The sequence below is a fragment of the Macrotis lagotis genome, chromosome 1 (genome assembly GCF_037893015.1).
Source record: "Macrotis lagotis isolate mMagLag1 chromosome 1, bilby.v1.9.chrom.fasta, whole genome shotgun sequence".
NCBI lineage: Eukaryota > Metazoa > Chordata > Mammalia > Peramelemorphia > Peramelidae > Macrotis > Macrotis lagotis.
The window spans coordinates 487,284,737-487,306,275 of record NC_133658.1 but is presented as its reverse complement, the minus strand read 5'-3'; the positions used below and the strand labels follow the sequence as shown (position 1 = coordinate 487,306,275).

At 35.5% G+C, this 21,539-nt stretch overlaps 1 protein-coding gene across 8 annotated transcripts; it reads left to right on the top strand.

Moving 5' to 3' along the window:
• The first annotated feature begins 1,045 nt into the window (after positions 1–1,045).
• On the top strand, positions 1,046–20,043 carry TXNDC9 (thioredoxin domain containing 9). Of its 8 annotated transcripts, none has more exons than XM_074213785.1 (5): positions 1,046–1,146; positions 3,985–4,204; positions 11,269–11,387; positions 13,333–13,587; positions 15,935–20,043. In XM_074213785.1, the coding sequence occupies exons 2-5, from the start codon at positions 4,016–4,018 to the stop codon at positions 16,050–16,052; spliced, it is 681 nt and encodes a 226-aa protein (XP_074069886.1). In that variant the 5' UTR covers positions 1,046–1,146; positions 3,985–4,015; the 3' UTR covers positions 16,053–20,043. The 8 variants fall into 8 exon arrangements, with proteins under 8 accessions (XP_074069886.1, XP_074069883.1, XP_074069888.1 ...); XM_074213782.1 differs by having other exon boundaries at positions 1,048–1,390; XM_074213787.1 differs by lacking the exon at positions 1,046–1,146 and adding an exon at positions 1,586–1,796.
• The last annotated feature ends 1,496 nt before the right edge of the window (positions 20,044–21,539 follow it).

Below are 21,539 nucleotides of genomic sequence, written 5' to 3'. Positions count from 1 at the left end.
GGAGAACGGAAGGACGGCCGCGACCCCTCGGGGCTTCGTTCCTCCGCCGAACGTCCGCAGTTCGGAGCGGCGCCGAGGGCCGCGCCGCCAGGGGAGCCCCGGCCCGGCCGCTGCGCACGGCCTGCGGAGCCGCGCAGTGAATCAAAGCGAGTTTGTCCCCGCTTCCTAAAGTAAGTTCCAGGCTTCTCCTTAATAGGAGAAAAGGATAGGCGGGTTCTTGTTTAATTCTGTTACTTATGTGCTGCTCAATTCTCTGGAAAAATAAAGCCAGGAAATATGTTCAAGGGGATACATTTCATCTACATTATATAGTTTACCAGAGAAAATTCATCAAAGCATCATAGCCGGGAGATTCAGTCAAGCAAATGGGCAACACTCCCATCCCACAATCTCCAAGATATCCATGTATATATAATATATATGTATACTAAATGCAGCATTGCAATAATATATATATACTAAAGGTGCAGCATTGCAATCATATATATATATATACATATATATATATACTAAAGGTGCAGCATTGGAATAATATAAATACTAAAGGTGCAGCATTGCAATAATATATACTAAAGGTGCAGCATTGCAATAATATATATACTAAAGGTGCAGCATTGGAATAATATATATATATATTAAAGGTGCAGCATTGCAATTATATATATATTAAAGGTGCAGCATTGCAATTATATATATATTAAAGGTGCAGCATTGCAATAATATATATATACATCTACTAAAGGTGCAGCATTGGAATATATATATTAAAGGTGCAGGGTTGGAATAATATGTATATACTAAAGGTGCAGCATGGGAATAATATATATACATATATATGTATATAAGGTACTGCATTGGAATATATATACTAAAGGTGCAGCTTTGGAATAATATGTATATACTAAAGGTGCAGCATTGGAATAATGTGTATATATCTATACTAAAGGTGCAGGATTGGAATATGTATATCTATACTAAAGGTGCAGCATTGGAATAATATGTGTATCTATACAAAAGGTGCAGCTTTGAAATAATTCGGGCCGGAAGAAAGTCAAGAACTTTGGGCTTCGACACTCGCCGTAGAATAATCCACCCGCGCTAGTTCCGCCGGTCTTCAGAGAAATCCCGAAAGCCAAGGAAGCGCGGGTAGGCGAGCGAACGGGGGAGCGCATGCGCCGAGTACGCTCACTTTTTCTCCTCCTTGGTGGCGGTCGGTTCGCGTCGAGCGTGGAAAACAACCAATGAGCGTTTAGAGTGTGCAACTGGCTGATGCTCGTCTGCCGCCATCGCCGCCGCTGCAGTCGATTCAGTGGTGGCGGTGACCTGCCGCCGAGTCTTCGCCACCTTTCGGGGGAGGGGGAGGGGACCGCCGCCATCGCCGTGACTTCAGGTGAGATGGGCCCCGAGGCGAGAAAGCGAAACTGGGGGTGCCTGGGGGGCGGCCGTCGCGGTAGCGCGCCTTGGGGTCGGAGGGGCTGGGGGAGGGGAGCGGGGAGAGCGACGAGCCGGTTGGCCTGAGGGGGGAGGGGCCGACGCCTCTAGTGCGCAGTTGCGGACTGAGTCACGCATGCGTCTTTAATGGCTTTGAAGCCGAGCTGGGGGGAGGGGTTGCCCTCACTTCGGGGACCCGCTTACTGTCTTGAGGGGTGGCCGGGAGAATGGGGAATGGAGAAAGCAGAAGCGACATCTCCGGAGAGGAGCCTTAAGCTTTGTCGTTGTTTCTGAAGAACTCAACACTGCCGCTCCCCAAAACACAGCCCCACAAATGGAAAGAAAAGCTCTCCCTTTTACGACAGGCTAGTCCACCACCCCCCCCAAAGATATGGTCACAATGGAAGATGATAGAAAATGGGCTAACCGAATCTGCCCCAGGGCTGTTGATAATCAGGTTTTACCGGCGCTAGAAGGTTTGTTAACAGCCTACAAAGTGAGTAAGAACAGATTCTGACATACAAAGCCCTCCCTAATCGGGCTTGTCGACTAAACAGGCAACACAGAAGACGACTAAAAGTTTGTACTTCTCTTGAAAGGTTTTGTATTGTAGACAGCTGTTTCTCACTGGTTTGTCTGAATCGGGGAACTTTTGTTCAGTTCAAAGATTATTTCCTTTATGCTTGATACAAAGACTCAGTGTGGGTGAGGTGGAGTGAGCTTGGGTCAGAAGCCTAAGGAAAAGCTTCATAGAGGAAATAAGCACCTGCTGTGGGCCTTGAAGGGAAGTATTTCAACACGCGAAATGAAAGTAGGTACTTAGAAGCTTGAAAGCACCAGGAGAAGAGAAAGTAAGATGAGATGGAAAAAATAGTAGCAAAGTTTGATTGGAATATAAATTTCACCCAGGGGAGTGGGGGAATGCTAAAATCTGGAATCTTTATTTTAACCTTGGCAATGAGAACCAACATTGTATAAAAAGGATTCAGAAAAATCTGAATTTGAATCCTGTCTCTACCACTAACTCCCTCTGTTTATTCAGCCTCTTTGATTTTCAGTTTTGTTTACAAAATCAGAATATTGATTAGATCATTAAATCATCTCTTAAATTTCCTTCTCCCTGCCAATCTAAGAAGCTTATGTTTGGATTAGGGAGTGAAAATGTCAGACCTTTGCAGACTGCAGCAGTTTTCAGAATCACTCAGAAAGGGAATAAATAAACCAACATCAGGGAGACAAAGTAGAAGGGTTTTGAAATAATTCAAGCAAAAAATAATTAGGACTTGTAGTGACAGTGGGAGTAGAAAGAAAGGTTATGGGTGACATTGCAGAGGTGAAACTAAGGAGCTTTATTTAGCAAGTAATTGGACATGATGGATGAAAGAGAGGGAAAAATCAAAGAATATCAAAACTTTGATCGAGTTGTAATATACCTTTTTTGTTTTAAGTAAATAATCCCCTTTTACATAGAACCTAAAGTGAATCTCACAGTGAATTCTACCTTGGAATGAATTGCTGTGAAATATACAATAGCAATAATGTTTATATAGATTATCATCATAGGTAATGTTCAACTGACTATTCTTTAGCCCTTTTTCTTTCACATCTGGTAGCCAATAGGATGTAAGCTTCATGAAAAAAAGAACTGTTTCCTTTTTCTAGAACCACATAGAAGGTACTTAAGTGTTAATTTAATTGAATTTTTCTTTATAAAAAGTATTGAGTCTTAAATGAATTGCATAAATGTAAGCTCTCACTTTGACTCAAATTCTAGTCCTGGCAATGCCCCATGGCTTAAAGATGAGGCAAATAGTTTTTAGACTTTGTAAAGTTTTCAGATATCAACAGAAGACTGTATGTCTCAGGGCAGCTAGGTGGAGTACCTGAGTTCAAATTTGGCCTCCAACACTTAATAATTACCTAGCTGTGTGGCCTTGGGCAAGCCACTTAACCCCATTGCCTTGCAAAAAAAAAAGACTTTGACCTAGCACAGGTAATTTCAGAAATTTATCACAAAATTGACTGGAAAAGTGCTGAATTTTTCAATCATGGCAATTTTTAATTGAAAGGCATTAATTTTGATGGCAGTTTTACCCATGTTAGTGAAATCATACATCCTTAGGCTGTTCTAATTTTATCTTAAACAGCACTTCTTATAACTTTAAAATGCAGCCCTCAGTTACTGCTATATCTTATAACTGCTTCCCCACCCTCTAGATTGTGAAATCCATGAGGAGAAAGACTAGGTCTTAAACATTTCCCCACTATTTTCTCTATAGCCTATAGTATAGTGATCTGTATTTATAGTAGCACTTAATATATATGTCTTGGTTTTGTTTCAGAAAAGAATCTGAATCAAAAACATTTTTTCACTATAATCATCTTACTTTTCACAAGTGTGTATTTATGCCATAGGAAAGGAAACAATTGGTCAGAGTCACTGTCAGTTATTTTTTTTACTGTTCAAATAGTATTACTTGCTGATCATGGAAAATATAAGAAAACATAGGTTTATGTTAGCAATATTTTAATTGTGAGTTTTTATTTCCCTAGTGTAAAGGAGTAAACAATACATTCAAAAAAAATGGAAGCTCATACATCTGTTGACATGTTTGCAAAAGTCCTGGAGAATCAATTGCTTCAGACAACCAATATTGTGGAACAGCAGCTGGACTCTGAGATTCAAAAACTGGATCAGATGGATGAAGATGATTTGGAGCGCCTCAAAGAAAAGAGACTTGAAGCACTAAAGAAAGCACAACAGCAGAAACAAGTAACCTAGCTGCACTGGTTTCTGAAATTACTAAACAGTATGGTCCAAGTACCTTATACTACTGAAGTAGTTTCTGTCAATCCTCACTTTTAGGGATTGATAAATTAATGCATCCTTGCCACTGTTTAAAATTTGTACAAAGCAAGTATTTTTAACTTAGTGTAATAATCTGAATACAGTTTTGTTCTGTTTTTATAAAATGAAGCCTCCAGATTAAGAACACTTTGTGTTCTCATTTGGTTAAAAGAACACTGAAATCTAGGTAGAAGAATGACCTAAGATCAAAAGAGCTAAATTCCATGTATTATGCTTAAATTAATCCTGTTGTAATTTAGCCTGCCACACTATAAAATGGGGGGGGGGGCAGATTTTAATTACTGAAACTTTAGTAGGAATGTTTTCAAGTGAAAAGAATGGCTTCAAAGTAGTTTGAGAGCCATATTTCAGATATAAAGTTTATCTAAAGGAGAAATTGTCATATATGCCCAACGGGATTTGTGTTCTTGTTAAAAAAAAAAAACTCAAACAAACAAACTGGATTCTCCAAGAAGAGATGTAGACCTAAAAAGCATGATGCATAGCTGGCAGTATCTCCTCTTTCTCCCTGGGCAATGGGAAGAGGGAAAACTCTAGGAGGTGGGTGTGAGTATGGGCATATGTGTTTTGGGAAGTGAAAGCTTTACTCAAATATACTTTAATTTAGGTGATAGGATTAGTATTGTAGAACCAAGAGACCAATTGAATAAGTTCCTTTCTTTATAGTTAGAGGGGAAAAAAATTTCTAGTAAAACACATCAGAACTACTTTACAAAGTCTGATTGGTTTAAGTTTACTGGAACTGCTAACACTTACTTTTCTGTACAAACACAGCAAAGGAAATCATTATTTGAAAAACAGTTTCGTAAAGGAAGAAATTCTTCATAATGAGAAAACTGCCTAAATTTATGTCTTAAGTTCACATTTTTTAAATTGTATTTTTTAAAAGCAGTTGAGTATTTTGTGGTCTAAGCTGCTTTTCCCTTTGTAACACTGATAGATAAAGAATAGTCAGGTGGTGATTTAATGATTTGAGGGTTTAAGGAGCATTTGTATTATTAATATACATGTTCAGTTGGAATGTTGCATACCTAAACTATTTTGAAGAATGTAGAATTAAATATGAAGTTTTGCTAATGCAATGAAAGAGGAATATATTTATACATATGATATATTAATTAATACACAGACTTTTGAATGTCCTAATATTCAAGTTACATCAAGTTGGTGTTTTTCATTTTCAAAATTACTGCTCAGATCAGCTCAGATCATTTTTGTTCAATAGCCAATTGGGATATGACTCATTGTGTTGCTAGGACAAAAGGCTGTTGGCACAAATATCTGAATTTACTTCATGGAGCAACTGAATCTTACTTTTGGAAGTTTTACTGTAGGTTAATAAAATTAAAAATGAAGCGTATTTTATGAGGAAATGAAGAAGAGGTGCAATTTACAAGGGACTTGAGAGAACTGTGCAGACATTTCCTCATTCTGCATCCTGTTTGGGGTAGGAGATAGGAGAAAAATCAAGATATTTTCAGGGAAAGAATATATGCTGGTCAAGACTCACTGCTTAACCAATAAATGATTAGGAGTGATACCAGCAAAATTTCGGAATGAATACAAAATAGTTGAAAGGAGTTTGTAAGAGAGGAGATTGATCGTTAGAATAGGAGGTAAACAGTAATTGTAGGGATATTATGTAGAGTAGTGATGTCAGACTCAAATAAAAATGGATTTCTGTTGCTGCATATTGCCTTAGGAACCTCAAATTTACATTATTGATTCTGAATCATTTTTATTTATTTTGTTAAAACATTTACCAATTACATTTTAATCTGGTTCTAGTGGCACTGAAGATTACTCTCCAGTATGAGAGAGGCAAGAAAATGATGTATAATGATGTTGAAAGATAAGCTTAGGACCAGGTTATGAAGGACTTTAAAAGCCTCCATGGTACCCATTCAAAGCCCTTTTTTCCCCCCCAATCCTTCTTTGACATGAGATTTCATTCTTGTTTATATCTTTTAGTCCTCTCATAATTTTCTGCCTAATTGTGGGAAGAAGCATATAGTTTTCACCTTAATAGTTTTCTCTTTTTAACCTTAAAATACATGCATATATATTATGTCTACTTCATGTTTTTATACTGAAAATAGAATAGTAATGAAAAGTAGGCAATTTTTAACAAATTATAAATCACTAGATTACTTTTAAGCTTCACTTGTCAACACAGTATAATATTTAACAAAGAATATACTTACCAACTCACCTTTTATTAAGATAGAGGGTTTTTAGACTTCTGTTTTGTAACTACTCTCTTCCCAGAAAATCAAACAGTATTTTAGCTTCCTTAGTGTTTCTTGCCAACAAGAACTATGCAAATAAAACTTATTCTTTCTCTCCTCTCTATCAAAAAGCTAACCAGAAGTTTGTTTATTGGATCTCAGAATCAATAGGAGGCTATTGTACTTCATTGAGTGATATAGTCAGATTTGTGCTTAATACTTGAATGGGGAAGTACTTGAGGCAGGGAGAATAATGAGGAGGCTGTTAAAATGATCTAGACAAGAGGTGATGAAAAGAATGAACTAAAATGGTGACATAATGGAGAGGAGGAGTTGAATGTGAGGCATGTGAAAGTAGAAACATCAAGAGTGGACACTTTTTTGATTATGTAGAGTGAGAGAAAGTAAAGTAAAAGAGAGCATCAATATAATTCCAAGGTTTTAAACCTGGGAAACTGAAAGAATGGTGGTTACTTCATCAGAAATACGGAAGTTTGAAAGAGGGGGGCTTTTGGTAAAAAGATAAATTTTGTCTTGAACCTGTTGAGTTTGAGATATCTCAGGGACATTGCTTTTGAAATGCCTAATGGGCAGTTGATGATGTGAAATTGAAACTCAGGGAGAAACTGGGGCTAATGATATAAATTTGTCAATCTTTTCAAAGATTTGATAATTAAACCTATAAGAATTTAAAACAGTCTTAGAGAATACCTATAGTTGGGGAGTAAAATATGGATGATAAGACAGTGAAAGAGACACAGAAGGAGTGGTCAAACAGGAGAAGAAAAAGGTAAATGCAAAGAGGAGAGAATATACAGTAGGATAGAGTAGTCAGCAGTGTCAAATGCAGCTTGTGAGTTCAAGATTAAAAACTGATAAAAGATCATCATGTTTGACATTTAAAGATCATTGATAACTAAAGAAGGCAATTTTAGTAGAATAATGAGGGTTGATAACTTAGAAGAGAAGAGTAAGGTGGGACAATGTTTGTAGACAACTTTCTAGGCAAGTTTGACTGAGAAAGGAAAGGGCTATGTAGCATAGTAGTTTTAAGGGATCTTGTGAAGGTTTTTTTAAAGAGTGAGTAGAAACTTGGGCATGTTTGAAGGGAAAACCAATTGATAAGGAGAGAAGCTGAAAATTAGGGAGAGGGGATATCTGGAGAGTGGATTCCATCTTCTAAAGAGGATGAGAATATGGGAATCAGGTTCATGTGTAAAATTTTGCATTAGCCATAGCAAAAAAGGGCCACCTTGTTGTTAATAACTGGAAGATGATGTCAAGGAATTTTGAGATGAATAGAAAAGGGAGATAAAGGAACTCAGCTTGAATAGCCTCTGTTTTCTTAGTAAAGAAGTAGTTTGAGAATTTGAAATTTGAGCATTTAAAACTGGTGTGGTCAGCAGTTGGATTTTATTTGCCAAGAATAAAAATTTTAAAAACTTAGTGTTTCTTAAATATGTTCACAGATTTTCATCTTTCAGTTGATAAGAAATATTCACACTGTTCATATCTATTTTCATAGGAAAAAATATTACAAAGTACTACTTGCTGTTCAATGAAGCTAAACAAGAGAACTGCATGATTCTTTTAATCATTTTTTATTAGCAATTTGAGTATCATGGAAACTTATTATATTTCCAAATGACAAAACTGAAGGCAAAGAGTAGCACATATCATATGCTGGATAACAATTTCTATTCAAAAGTATCTTAATATAATCTAACCCTGGGATGGGACAGAAACAAACAAAATGAAATTGTAGAGATCAATGTAAAGGTCAGAATACTAGTTGTACAAATAAAGAATGATCAATACCTAATCAATAAGTAGTCCACTTGGAGGGGGGGGAAAGGGTTAGGCAGGCTTGTTGATTTAACATAAACCAACAGTATAAAGGAGTTATCAATAAAAAGAAACACAGTCTAGGATGAATAGAAATATAATATCTAGACTGAGGAAAGTAATAGTTGCACGATACACTGTTGTGGTTCAGATCACATCTGTAATACTCTGGTCACTTTTGGATGCCACATTTTGGTTGAAACATTGATAACTGGAGTATATTCTTATGGAGAGCAGACAGATTTACCAGTGGTCTAGACAAAATGTCATGAAACAAAGAACCAGGAACATTTAACCTCCTGAAGAACAGATTTGATTTAATAATAGTATGTAAATATTTGAAAGTCTGTCATGTGAAAGAGATAATTGACTTGTTCTCTATAGATCCAAAGGTCGACTAATACCTATAGTTGAAAGCTAGAGTCAGATTTCAACTAAACATAAGGAACAATTTTTGTCTTATAGAGCTGTTCAGTTCAAAGATGGTTTGGGATGCTTCATCCCTGAAAACAATAGAGACCATAACTCTAAAGCTAGAAAGTATGTCAGAGATTATGCAGTCCAAACCCCTTATCTTTCAGAGGAGGAAACTAAGACCAAAAGACATTAACCAACTTGGAGAGTCACATAGTAAGCATCAGAGGCTAGTTTTGACCCAGGTTCTCTAACTCCTGAATCACTGCTCTTTTCCCTGTGCTAATAACATTTGATCACAAATAAATTACATCAGCAGTAATGTGGAGGAATGTCTTTTGGTAGGAGGGAGCTAAGTTATTCAGCCTCTAAGCTTCCTTCCAACTCTGATTTGTGTTGCTTGTCCACCTTTCCTTACTAGGAATTTGTACAAGTAGTATGATATCTGATTCCCTTGCTCTCTTCAAAGACAGATAGAAATTCCCCTTCTCCCCACACATTTATTTTCAAAAATGTAATTAAACATTTTAAAAATTAACTTTTGTTTATAGAATTTTAGGGGAACTTTGGATGAATTCTTCTGAGTTCAGTAAGTCGGCAAAGGTAATGGTCATTATCTAGCTCAAACACTAGTCTATAAGAGCCTGCAAAGCATGGTAAAACAGAAATAAAATGTCACACAAACTCTGCCCCCAAGACCTGTGAGAACAAGTAAGATACAGAGGAGGTAGTACCTGAGCTAACCTTTAAAAGGAATAAAATTCTGAAAGAAACAAGGTAGAGGGCAGCTAGGTGGCGTAGTGGATAGAGTACCTGTCCTGGAGTCAGGAGGACTGGAGTTTAAATACAGTCTCAGATACTTAATTACCTAGCTGTGCAACCTTGGACAAGTCATTTTACCCCAACTGTTTTAAATAAATTAAAAAAAAAGAAATGAGGTAGGCCAGCCTTGGCATGGGAAAAGAAGTATTTTTAGCACATAATTATGTATTAGGCACTGTGTTAAGCATTTTTTTTTTTACAAATCTATCATTTGATCCTCACATCAAACCAATGCTGTTACCATCATTTTACAGTTGAGGAGATGTAGGCAGACAAAAATTAAATGACTTGCCCAGGATCACATAGCTGGGAAATATCTGAGGCTAGATTTGAACTCCCAAGAAATTGTCAGTACTAATCACATGAGCAGGCAATGGCATTCTAAGTTCAGGAAATAAGTGGTCCAGCTTAGCTGGAATATAGAGATTATAATGGTGAACAATATGAAATGAAACTGGAAAGTTAAGTTGGAGAGACTTTTAAATACCATAATGAGACCATATTTTATGATCTATACTAGGAAGCCACTGAAGATCTGAGCAGGGGAAAAACATGAGGAGATTTCTGTCTTAGGAAGATCCATAAAGTATAATTTGGAGAAGGGAATATTGAGTAAGACAAGCAAGAGATATGAATCACATTAAAGTAATAAGTAGACTAAAGGGGACATGTGAGAGAGCTTTTGGAAGTAAGAACAGTATTTAGCAGATGATTAGATAATAATGAACATAATAATGTTTTAAAAGTTACAAAGCAAATTTGTATATATTAACTGAATTGATATTCACAATAGTATAGGGTAGATACTCCAGGTATGCCCATTTTGCATATGAATAAATTGAGACTGAGAAGTTAATGATTTGACTTATAGTCACATAACTAGTGTTAAAAGTAGAATTGAACCCTCAAGTCTGTCACTTTTCTACTACAAAATGCATCTAGTATGTATATATTGAAGAGAAGATGTAAAGATTCCTCCAAAATTGAAGATTTGGGTGTCTTGGGCAGATGGTGGTGTAATCTACAAGAATTTAGGAGGGGAATGTGAAAATTTTGTTTTGCGTTTGAGATGTAAATGAGACCCAGTGGAAATTCTTTAAAGGTGGGGGTCCAAGTGGCAGGAGAAATAGGGAAAAGATCACTAACGGCAATTGAGATTTTGGAGTCATGTGAATTAAAACATAAGGATCAATGAGATTACGCGGGAATCCTCATGGATTGAGAAAAGGAAAGGGCTACGATGCAGGTACAGCTGCATGTAGAGAACAAGAAGTAGATGTGGAACATTAAAAGTATTCAGTGCAACTGATAGGTGAAAAAATTGGGTCCAGAGTACAAGGAGAATGAGGACTGAATCATGACAAATCTCTCTTGACAGAGCAGTTGAGAAATCTATTAACAGCTTTGAGAGCAATTTCAGTAGGGAGATTGATTGGATTGAAAACCAAATAGCAAGAAGTTGAAGTGATTGAGGAAATGGAATCAGTGAATATTGCTTATTCTTTCTAATTTATCCTAAAATAAAACTTATTTATTGCAAATGATTTTAGTGACTAAAATAAAAATTATCTTATATGTTGACCTAGATATTTGATTAAACTACCCCATCTACTGAAAAAGAAATTTCAAATGTTATTATTTTGTCTCTTTCCAACCTAGGAATGGCTTTCAAAAGGACATGGTGAATACAGAGAAATTCCTAGTGAGAGAGAATTTTTTCTGGAAGTCAAAGAAAGTAAAAAAGTGGTTTGTCATTTCTACAGAGATTCCACATTCAGGTAATTGAACTGATATCTGGTGAAGGAAATGTTATAATGTTAAAAAGATAGACTTATCTAAAGGACCGGTTACCTCATTGTATATATTGACATTGTAATTTCTTAAGAGGTTTATTTTAAAACTTGCTAACTTCAAAGTTGTAATATTATACATTACCCAAAAAACTGGCATTCCTATATTCATTATTTAAATTTCTTGAATTATTTTATCACTTCTAACAGTAACTCTTAGAGATGTACCATATAGTTAAAAACTTTTGTCAAAGGTAAAAAAATAATTGTCTTATTGCCTGAAGTCTTTATGTAGATAAGTTTCACTAGCTGTTCTTCAGTAGAACTATGTTCTTGTGATTTTTCTGTGGAACCCATGTAAATCAGGGACCTATCTAGAAGCCAGGGGTTTTTTAGAAGAGTTTGTGAAGTGGTCATTTATTTACTTCCATAGAGACAGGGAGAAAACAACTGGCTACCTGCTTGTCAGACCCTCCTCTTACTTTCAAAAAGCCTTTGAGGTCTGAACCTCTAAGCTAAGTGAAGACACATATTTGAAAATATTATAGGGGTTCCCAGGTTACCATAGCGTTTTGGACTGAATCCTGGAAGCCATCTTTCTATGAACTCCATTTTTAATTTGCAAATACTTTCAGAAGAAGATTATATAGACTTAAGCTTTATTAACTAACACCTTAATTACCATTTGGCACTTTAGAAGGAATGAGAAATAAATGAATAAATAAATAAATAATTGAAGGAATATTTGTTAAGTGGTTCTTATATGCCTGTCATTGCAAGAAATAGAGAGGGCATATTGGATCAGGAGGAGACTTGGGAAGAGAGTGAGATCATCCAAGAAGTGAAAAGGCATCAAAGACAAAGAAATTAACTGAAAAGTATTTTCCAAGGAGAAATATTTTAAATAGCTCCCCCCCAGTGCAATTTAAAGGATTTGTTTACACACTTTCTTATTTTTCTACACACACACACCATATCTATATTCAATATCTATATTCAAATTAAAATAATATCCTTATGTGTAACACTTATTCTTGTTTGACCTCCATGCTAAACACTGAGACTTGAGTGATTCAAAAAATACTGGCATTTGGACCCATACCAAACTTTTCCGTAGGAAAAACAATGTATTGACCATTTTGAAACAAACAGCTGGATTTTTTTAAAAAGCCATGTCATCATTCTTGCCAGTTACTTCCTGAATCAAGAATAAAACTTTGGCAATAACTAGGTCATCTAACTTAGAGCTTCCTTTTCTCTTGGTATACCTTCAACTCAGAATAGTCAAATTGCATGAGATAACAATTATAAAGCCCTTACACAGTGTCTGGAACATAGTAAATACTCTATAAATGGAAGTTGTCATTGTTATTAGCATCTTCATCTTCATCTCTGTCGTTTTAATCAGCAATCAAAGGTCTACTATGGAAAAACACTGTAAGATCTACTTGATGGTGCATAGAGTTAAGATGATATTGATTACCTTTAATTCTAATGATGTCATATACGAGTTTTTTAAGTTTCCTTTCATTAGTAACATTTTTTACTTTGGAATTTCTCAAATGAGGTACCAAATATTCATGATTCTCTTCCATAGACTTGAGTATTAGTGTCAGTTATTTCCTCTCTTTCCTTCCCCCCATTCAAATTCAGTGCTTATGAAATTCCAATTAGAAAAAAATGTTAATGGGATCCAATCTGAGTTTGCTTGGCCCTGTTATTCTGTCAGAGTAGGATATTGATAATTTATTCATAAAGAAAAGCCTGATTTCCTATAATGCCAACTTTTTATTTTCTATTGCAGACTACTTATGAGATAGAAATAAAAAGGCTACAATAAAATCCCCACATTCTCCAACCACCTTTGCTAAATTTTCTTTAGTGTCTAATCTATTTGATTTTTTAAAGTTTTTGTTTGTCTTTGGCTTTACAGATGTAAAATACTAGATAAACATCTGGCAATATTGTCCAAGAAACATTTGGAAACCAAATTCCTGAAGCTAAATGTGGAAAAATCACCTTTTCTGTGTGAAAGACTACGTATCAAAGTTATTCCCACCCTAGCTCTGGTGAAAGATGGAAAAACGCAAGATTACATAGTAGGTTTTACTGATCTAGGGAATACAGATGACTTCACCACAGAAACTTTAGAATGGAGACTTGGTCGTTCTGATATTATTAATTACAGGTAATTTTTTGAAATTACGTGTATTTGCTTTTTTATCTTTTTTGGTTGCTGTTTTTAGATTGCATTTTGTAATTTAGGATCATTGGGTCAAAACAAAATAGGACAAGTTTGTAAGAATTCAAAAAGAAAAGTGTATTTTGTAAAGCCACACTGAACAAATAAGTAGAAGAATGCATAAACATTCATGCAGTTAGATTAAATTAAGATGAAGTAATAGTTTTATATGAAATTAAATTTTGGAACACCCTAAACTTTGATCCTTTTAGACTTGTACCATTTCATTTAGGCTTTGTGTCCCAAATTGTCATTCACTTGGAATGCTATGTTCTCAGATTGAAGATAAGCTTAATTATGTAATTCAGAATTGATTTTAATTGTTATCATCATTGGGGAGGCTAGGTGGTGCAGTGGATAGAGCACTGGCCCTGCAAGCCACTTAACCCCATTTGCCTTGCAAAAACCTGAATGAATGAATAGATAGATAGATAGATAAATAAATAAAATGTTATCATCAGTGAAAAATAATCTGTTTCTTCAAAAAAAATTATTATAAAGTGTATTTATTACAAAGCTGTATAATTTTATCTGTTAAACTCAAAATTTATTCAGTCTTCTCCTGTAATACACAGTCTGAGAAAGTACAGAGCTTTCTAATTCCTAACTTATTTCTAAACTGACTTCAAAATAACCTGAGACACCCCATTCTCCAAACAAAAAAAGCTTATCTCTTTGTACAAATTATAACATGTCATATCATCTTTTGAGTCCCTTGCCTAGTGTAGAAACAACAGCAAGTAAAATGATAAAGATTGTTATTTCATTACTTCTTTTTCTTACCCCCATCTTGTGAAGCTTAAGTTCTTGATGAATAGTTGCTACATAAGTTGGGAAAACTATATCATTTACTTTCATTTATCTCGAGTTTGTGTTCCCCCCCACCCCACCCCAATCCCAGATTTCTTCTAGATAGTCCCAAAGTTCCATTTCTGCTGTGAAAATGGATTGGGACAACTTTTGATGAAATATTCCTGTTAGAATTAAAACCAGAAAAATAAGATTTTTTTTAAAAAGATATAGCCTTACTTTTATTTCCTTGACTATTACCTGTTTCAAGTTAAGGAAACTGAGATACCACAGTAGTTTGTGGATTCTCACAGAATTTTTTTTAAAGCCCAGTTTATCAAGAGAAATTATGTAAAAATTGTATTCTGACTGGGTTAACTTCTAGGGAGGAAAAGATCCAGTTTGTCTAATACTGACAGCCATCACATAATCGTATTTTTTCTTAGATTGTCTAATTTACCCAGGGTGAACAATTAGCATTTTTTACAGATGTTGTTAATAAAAAAAAATGAAAAAGAAGACAAGATTATTTTTTTTTAGATTTTTTTTCAAGGCAATGGGGTTAAGTGGCTTGCCCGAGGCCACACGGCTAGGTAATTATTAAGTGTCTGAGGTTGGGTTTGAACCCAGGTACTCCTGACTCCAGGGCCGGTGCTCTATTCACTGCGTCACCTAGCCGGCCCAAGATTATTTTTCTTAAAAAAAATTGTTGGGGCAGCTAGTTGGCACAGTAGATAGAGCACTGGCCCTGGAGTCAGGAGTACCTGAGTTCACATCTGGCTTCAGACACTTAATAATTATCTAGTTGTGTGGACTCGGGCAAGCGACTTAACCCCATTTCCTTGCAAAAAAAAAAAATTGTTTATTTGAATGAATTTTGGATAATTCAGTGATACATGATAACTAAATAGAACAATATTGAAATTAAGGAAGGAAGCTATCTAATATAATTAGCCAAAGGCGTATTAGGCAAATGTGTCCTCAGTTCTCATTACTACTCCTTGAGAAATAATAAAATAACAGTTTAGAGAAGTGCATGAAGTTTGTCTTGCTACTGTGGGATCATATTTTGTTATAATTTTAAATTCATACTTACTTTGCAACTAAATTTTATTTAATAGTTTTATACTTATACAGTGACATCTGCTGTAAAAAACCACAAAATGCAATGGCTTTTAAATATCAATTTATTAATAACTAGTAAAAAGACTCAAGAGGCTATATACTATCGTTCTCTAAAACAAAACTTCTTTAAGTACATCTTGTTATAGATAAATCTGATTCCCAAAACATAATATAAAACCTTAAATATTGAAATTATTAAATTATGAATCTGTAACAAAGATATTAGTCTTGTCTATCTCTGTGTTATTGAAGGAATTCCACTGTACTTTGTAAATTTTACTAGAGATGAAATTATTTCAATTTTTTGAAAAACTCATATCTTACGCTAACCCTTATATCTTAACACATAAGTTCCTTTTCCTATTTCTTTGATTTTTAGTGGAAATTTGATGGAGCCACCATTTCAAAACCAGAAGAAATTTGGAACCACCTTCACAAAACTGGAAAAGAAAACCATCCGAGGAAAAATATATGATTCTGACTCTGATGATGATTAGAGATCTGCTATAAATCTCTGTTAAATCATCTTTTGTTTCTGCATACTTCAACTCTAGGAATGTTTTCTAAAACCTTATTATTTTCAATACATTTGAACATGATGCTCATTTTCTATACAGTTTTATACAACTGAATCATGGAAGACATCTTAAATATTTTCTGTTTGGAAGTCATTTTTAGTTTGAAGAGAGACTATCTGAGCTCTTTTTGAATAGAAAGTGACTGAATTCTTTCTATTTCTAGGATTAAGAATGATTTCTAAATGAATTTTCTGTAATCTCCATCTATATGTGTTTATACCATTCACTTATTGATTTCACAGTATCACAGAGAACTATTCCAGGAGTAGCTTTGAAACAGCCTTCTTTATTTTGTATAGCCATATTTGTGGCATTGACCAGAGTCCCCACTTTGCACTCTTCATTTATAAAGGATCTTTCCCTTCTGGGATGTTCCATATTAACTGTCTAAAAAACTGCCTGTTTACCAACTCTGAACACGATATGGTGAAGTTGAATTTGATATGGTGAAGTTGAATTTGACCGATGACAAGTCAGCAATTCCAGACTATGAAACTACTGCCTTATTCAAAAGATTAGATTTTACAATTTTAGTTTTCTTTTTGTAATTTTTTGAGTCAAATTAAAAAGTGATAAGGTTACTTGGTAATCAGCAAATTTAAAAGAAAATCAGTTGTCAAGAGCATGCTGCTATTTGAGGAGCAGTGAATGGAATACCCCTCAAGAAATGAAGTCCTTAAACAGCCTCCTTCACCCCTTTGATCACTTTCCCCCAGAACACAAGTGTAACTACACCTGAACTAAATTTGGAGAGAGAGGTGGCACTGAAGGGCTGTTGCCTGGGCAGCCCTACAAAATATGATAGGCTTGTAAATGTTAAGGGTACTAGGTCCTCCAGCCCAAGTCTACCAGTTGATAGATAAAAAAACAAAAGTAAAGTGACAATATAATATATGAAATAGGTGAGATTTGAAATCCTGGTTTCAAAACCAGTGCCCTTTCTGCAGCCTCTCAAAAAATTTCTTAAATCAGTTTTTTGAAGTCTCCTAACATCATTAATTGGGACTTTTATTTAAGCTCAGCAAGAGAAATAAAGTAATCTGATGATAGTGTTCAGTGTCTTGGTTTTTGACATCTTTTCGGAGCAATACGTTGCCTTTCTTGAAAAAGTTTTTGGGGACCAGGCAATGACTCCTGGAATTCAGATGATCAGTCTTCCTGTAGGCTTGTAGCTTGTTGACAGATTTTCAAGAAGCAGGTCTAAACAAGTTCAAATCTGCCCTGGAACTTGGCCTAATGCCTTTAATGAACTCCTGAGATTATCCCATCAGATCACAGATCTCTACCCTGCTTTGAGAGACAGGTTTTCTAAGCTCACTAATTCTGTATTCACACTTTTTTTTCTCTACTAATTTGATGGGAAATAAATTGAGCTTTAAAAAGGCAAAATAATTAGAGTATTGTTATTTGTACCTGATGAAAGACTTCTGGTGATTTCCTAGAGCCACTTTATTTACACAGTGTAAGAAAAGTTACATGAGGCGGCTAGGTGGCTTAGTGGATAAAGCACTGGCCTTGGAGTCAGGAGTACCTGGGTTCAAATCTGGTCTCAGACACTTAATAATTACCTAGCTGTGTGGCCTTGGGCAAGCCACTTAACCCCATTTGCCTTGCAAAAAAAACCTAAAAAAAAGTTACACAGAAACATGTAGGTCAGTGAATATAAAATGGCTTTTTTATTAACACATTGGAAATGCTTAAGGTTTCCCCTACAACCAAACTTGCCTTAATGCAATCCATTTTAAACCAAATGGTTTTTTTCTTACATTCACTGCCTTTTAATTTCTGTCAAAGAGCTGCATCTCAAACCTATTTCCTAAACATTCAAAGAACATTCTATCCTTTGGTTTTATTTCAAACAAAGCCTATTTAAGAAGACCTTAGTCTGTTTTATTAGCTCTGGCAATTGGTGCTAAAATGCCATTTATGCCATTGTGTTTGGGTTTTGTTTTTTTTTTTTTTGGAAAAAATGAATACTCCAAAACACACAAGCACACATGCAAAATTCTTGTCTGCCAATCTCTAATTTTCCCCTACTCTGTTTTTTGAAATAAGCACATGGCCCTAGTCAGGCTTTATAGAACTTTTTACTGCCAAGAATCATTTTTTTTATCTGAATCTCTTGAGTTTTTTCCCTACTGGAAACTCTTCAAAGGATTTGTAAAGCACTTAGCATAGTGTCTGGCACATAATAAGCACTTAATGATTTTTTTTCCTCCCCTCTCCTCCCTGTGATGGGCAGTAGTGATTGGTCTGTAGTGGTTTGTCTTATCAGAAGAGACCATATGACCTAACATTGTTAGAAAGGCTGACCCCCAGTCTCAGACTTGTTATAATGTTCCATGTGTTTTTTGGAATTTGGCTTATCCAGATTCTTTCAATTATGGAGATTTTAGATAGGAAGCCTTGGTTGGAGATGATGTTATCCTAAGTTGACACTTATTTCTTACCTAGCTGTATGACCTTGGGCAAGTCACTTAGCCCCACTGCCTTGCAAAAAAAAAGATTTATGTTCATAAGATCCCAAGTGTAGAGCTGAAAAAGACCTTGGCAGTGGGTGCATAAGATGAGCTCTTTTCCTATCCTCTGCTTTCTTGGCAGTAGTTGACACTGTAGAGGAGGACTCTCTCACCCCATGCACTATTCTCTTGATTATCCACCAATCTGATTACTTTTTTTTTAAGGTTTTTGCAAGACAATGGGGTTAAGTGGCTTGCCCAAGGCTAGGTAATTAAGTGTCTGAGACCAGATTTGAACCGAGGTATTCCTGACTCCAGGGCCTGTGCTTTATCCACTGTGCCACCTAGCTGCCCCCTAATCTGATTGCTTCTTAGTCTGATGCTGCCTTATCTTCTGTTATCATGTTCCTAGCACTGTATCTTGGAATCTCTTTACTTTCTTTACACTTCAATACTTAGAAAGTGACCTCATCAGCTCCCATGGGTTGAACTCTGTACAACATTCATATCCATCTATCTAGTCATGGTCAGTCTCCTAAACTCATATCTCCAACTGCATATTAGACATTTCAAGCAGGGTGCCTGTTGACATCTCAAATTCACTATTTCTGAAACCAAACTTGTTCTTTCCTCACCCGAACCATCTTTCTCAAAATTCCTTTCTCTTCAGAGCACCACCATCCTGTGAGTCACTAAATGTTGCAACTTTCATGTCATTCTTGACTTCTCTCCTTCACCTTGTATATACAGTCAGTTGGCTGTTTAAACCAGTTTAATCTTGACAATTTTTTTGTTTTCCTCTTTTCTGCTCTAAAGACCTACACATAAGTCTAGGCTTTCTTTACCTCTCACCTAGACTATAACAACACCTTCATACACTAAATTTCTTCCCCTTTTCTAATCTTCCACCAAAGTGATTTTTCTCCAGCTCTGTTCTGAGTCATTTCCCTATTGAATAAAAGGAATGATATTCTATTACTTCTAAATATTTAAATCTTCCTTTGGTATTTCAATATCTTCACAACCTAACCTCAGCCTCTTATCTGTTGTACTCCTCTCTTGGGGCTGTTACTTAAGACTAAATGAAATCCTGCCCTCTGCAGTTCAGCTAAATTGCCCCTCTTGCCACACATACTGTCCATCTGTTATCTCCATCCACACTTGACTATCTGCTTTCCAAATTCATCAAGCCCACCCTCAACAAAGTATTTCCTGATCTCCCCACCCTTTACCCCTCAACCTGTCAACTACTAGTGCTCTCCCTCTAAAAAAGTTTACCTCATTTATTTTATATGTGTTATATACACTTAGTTATATACATGTTGCTTCCTCTGTTAGACTGTAAGCTCCTTGAGGGCAGGGACTTTTACTTTTGACTTTGTATTCCCATTGCCTAGCATAGTGTCTGACAACATGGTAGGTGCCTAATAAATGCTTATTGTTTGATCAGGCTTCAGTTTCCTAAATTAATTACATAATTAAATAGGGTCAGGATGAAAGTTAGACCTGAAGATATATATATATAAGGCCTTTCATCTGGAAATCCTTTGATTACTCCCTTGAACTTCAGGCTTGGTATCACCTCCTTTGTCCTTCCTACAGTACTTAAGAGTTCCTGTTCTCTGACTTACTTAGTTGTTCTAAAGCACATTCACATTTATTAAGATTAATACCACTTTTTTTGGTTAGTCTATCTTTACCTATTTCACAGGGATGTAGTGAGATTTAAATAAGATAATGCAGTATATAAAATGTTGTAAACTTTATAGCCCTATATGAACAACAATTATTAATACTCATTGTTCTGTGCTAGCATCTGGTCCTAGTTCTAGAAGACATGGGGTTTCAAATTTAAGAATCATCAACCCCTGGATCTTAGTGTTTTGTATTATCCTTCTCCGAAACTTGGCAATTAAAAACTCAAACCCTATTGAATAAGTAGTATTTCCACTATGCAGGTAGTCTTCAGTTCTTAGCTTTTTTGCAGTTGAGCCCAACAAGTGATGTTCCTTTTCTTGGTCCAGAAAATCACTTTCTTAGGTTTTCTTTAATGACTCGGTCTACCTTCCATCCCTACTTCTATGTGAGTTTTTTAGAATCTGATGAGATTTTTAAAAAAATGCTTTTACACAATACAGTAGTTCTCACAAAACTGCAGCCATTTACATACAAAATATTAGAAGTCTTATTTTGGGGGTATTTTAAAAGATATAGTAAAAAAACATGACTGGGATTCAAGAGAGATTGGTTGAAGAAAATGATCTCTGATCTTTTCTAGCTTTAATCTATAACTAGTTTGTCCTGATCTGAATTCTAATTCCAACTTTGACAGGAACAAGATTATATAACCTTGGGCAAGTCCCTCTTTAGGCTACAGTCTCATTTATAAAGATAAAAAAATAAAGAATTGAGCTAGATGACTTCCAAAACATCCATTTCTAAAATTCTCTATACAGCAAAATCAGTTTTTAAAAATACCTTTATTAAAGGAATTCATTGTTCTACATCAGAGTGGTTATTTCTGAATATTATTTTTAGAATAGGAATTTAAAAAATAACAGTAAAATCTCAGCGGAAAATAGGAGACTAAGGTCTGAGAGTTTGTTGGTATTAAATAAGCAGCCTGGCACCTTAACATACAACTTGGGTCTTATAGAGCTGCTAACAACATTGACAAGTTAAGTCTCTACTAATGATAGTTTACTTTTATATTTACAAGATTTAATGGCTAGGTGGTAGAATTTAGTTACTGATATCAAAGATGAGAACAGAAAAGGAATCTTAGATCTATTTCTTTTTTATATCCTTTATACCTAAATCTAGCAATTCATGTTTGGATATTCAAAAGGATCTGTTATCCCATCCATTTGGGAGTTCCCTACATCAATGTGACTTGCAAAATTCTACCAAGACTTTGATGGGGGGGGGAGGGAGAGAGGAGGAAGGA

Coding starts and splice junctions, on each gene's coding strand:
- TXNDC9 (XM_074213785.1), top strand. CDS start 4,016: ATGGAAGCTCATACATCTGTTGACATGTTTGCAAAAGTCCTGGAGAAT. Junction 4,205..11,268: donor AAGCACAACAGCAGAAACAA/GTAACCTAGCTG, acceptor TTTCCAACCTAG/GAATGGCTTTCAAAAGGACA. Junction 13,588..15,934: donor TCTGATATTATTAATTACAG/GTAATTTTTTGA, acceptor TTTGATTTTTAG/TGGAAATTTGATGGAGCCAC.